The 2565-nt window shown below is 33.3% G+C and overlaps 1 protein-coding gene across 1 annotated transcript in view; it reads right to left on the minus strand.

Moving 5' to 3' along the window:
* Positions 1–254: 254 nt before the first annotated feature.
* LOC106875866 (peritrophin-44) overlaps positions 255–2565 on the minus strand; it is an 18641-nt gene continuing 16330 nt past the window's right edge. Inside the window, exons 3-4 of the mRNA XM_014924168.2 lie at positions 1555–1761; positions 255–426 (exon numbers count right to left, since the gene is read on the minus strand). Coding sequence (XP_014779654.1) covers positions 260–426; positions 1555–1761 — 374 coding nt within the window. The 3' untranslated portion in view covers positions 255–259. The remainder of the gene's footprint in view (positions 427–1554; positions 1762–2565) is intronic.

Raw genomic sequence — 2565 nt, forward strand, 5'->3', positions numbered from 1 at the left:
TATATATATGTATGTATGTATGTGTGTGTGTGTGTGTGTGTGTGTATATACAGTCAATACAAATGAATGACCAATAAAATTAACAATAACAGACAACAAGAGGACGTGCACAAGGCATGTATTAGTTTCACGCTCACACACACACACACACACACACACACACACACACACACACATATATATATCTATGTAATGCATATATGTTTATTGATTGAAGGAGAGGGGACTATATAGAAAGCGAGTGAGCTAGAAAGAAAAATTAACAAATTTTATTTGAAACTTGACAGTGGTTATTTTCAAAAATTTGTCCGTTCAAACAGGTCATTTTAGTAGTAACCCCACGGCTGCAGATATAGTATTTGTGGCACTCGTTTGGGTGAGCATAGAAACCGTCAGGTTTATTGGCACAGAAATTATGTGGGTTCACTGGAAAGAAAGAAATAACTTTATGTAACAAAATAGTAATTAGAAACCGTAACATAAAATAAATCCATCAAAATGAAAAGAAGGCAAAAAGTTAAATATGAAACTCTAAAGGGTTTCATATGTCAAACACATACCCCAAGAATTAAGTTTCCGATGTTATGCATCAGCGAATCCCAAGAGATTCAACAATTTTCTTGTATCTAAGTAAAAACATCAACTAATGCTTCGTATTTTGTCGCTTTTGTTCAATCTCATGCTACTTTCACTTAGACTCTCTTGAGCATCTCATCTTCCTCTTATTGATAATTATATTGTGTTCGCTCGTCTATTAGGTGTAAAATTAATCACTTTTTCCCATCTTTTCTACTCATAATCCCGTACTTCTGGAATTCCTTTCATATCCATGTTTTTCCTGCAGTTATCCACTTGTAACTGAGAGATTAACTTCATCAATCTCAGGAGTCTTTGAGGGCCAGTGAACACTATGTGCATAATTTCTTTCTTAAGATCAAACAAAAAAAATCTGTTTAAATTACTGTAGGCCACATAAATATATATATATATAAAAAAACCTTACAATGTGATAAAGTGCACCGTTGTAAGCAGTAGAGCAGTAGAGCAGTAGAGTAGTAGAGCAGTATATAAATGACGAGCATTTTCACTATCAGGGCTCAAGAAATCTCTTCAGTTGTAGTGGAAAATAAGTATTAATTGATGTGAAACACATCATATTCAGTCAAATGGTTACATGTCGCTCAAAGTTAAAATGAACGTTTTTACGAATTACTAGGATTCGTTGATGTTTGACTCTGGATGAGAAATAAATCTTACTCTGGTTATGACACCAACATCGCGCAGCTAATTTTATCGGAAAAGGTCTGATATATGAACTGAGGTAGATAAATACTAAGTTTCATGCGTTGTGACAAAAAATATTCGGGTCGAGGATATGAATAACGCTGTCTGATTTTTAGCTTAATATTTCATCTACCTGATTATATTTTCTCTCTCATGATTACCAAGCTAGAAATAAATGCGGTCTGTGATTATGTTTAGACTATTTAAATTCTAATAAAGTATAGACTTCTTTCATTTAAGAGGACAGAAAAGAAACGGCTAGATAAATACCTGTGGAATCTATACACTGTACTTGATCTTTGAAGAAGCAATATTTCAACTTGGGGTCAAAATATAGTCCTTGTCCACAAAACATTAGATTGGCTTTTCCACTAGCACAATAGATATATTCCTTGCATGCATTTGGACTGTCATAAAGTCCATCTGATCTGAACTTACAAAAGTTAGATATGTCGTGCCCTGGGGTTTTGATATTTGCTATAAGAAGAAGAAAATAAAAAGGAAATTAAAATCACAACGTTCGTAAGTTGCTGGATATTGCTAGTTATTGGATATTTTTTAGTCACAGTCATAATATAGTTTCAAATGTTGGCACAATACCAACAGGTTTGTAGGAGGGGGCAAGTCGATTACATGGATCCCAGGGCTCAACAGGTGTGTGTGTCTGTCTGTCTGTCTGTGTGTGCGTCTGTATATGTGCATCACTAAAACTCGAGAACTACCCAACCAACTTCATTCAAATTTTACACATACAGTACTTAGGGTTCATGGAGTGTCATGGGCCAGAATATTTTCAACTTCTTGTCAAATGCGAGCCCGAAGCAATCGCTTAGACTGTTTCGATATTATGTGTCAAAAGTGAAATCATAACATCTCAGTTGTAATGTGAGATAATAGTTTCAGTTTTAATAGGTTCACTATTAATACTGTCACTATGTATATTATATATACATACTGAAACTACACACACACACACACACACACACACACACACACACACACACACACACACACACACACACACACACACACACATATATATATGTATATATATAAATTTCTATATATATATATCTGTATATATCTATATATATGCATGTATATATGTGTATATATATCTGCACATATATATGTATGTATACATAGATATATATGTGTATATGCATAGATATATATGTGTATATGCATAGATGTATAAGTATAGATGTATATGTATATATATGTATATATGTATGTACCTATATATATATATATATATATATATATGTGTGTGTGTGTGTG

Source organism: Octopus bimaculoides, chromosome 2 (assembly GCF_001194135.2).
Source record: "Octopus bimaculoides isolate UCB-OBI-ISO-001 chromosome 2, ASM119413v2, whole genome shotgun sequence".
Taxonomy (NCBI): Eukaryota; Metazoa; Mollusca; class Cephalopoda; order Octopoda; family Octopodidae; genus Octopus; species Octopus bimaculoides.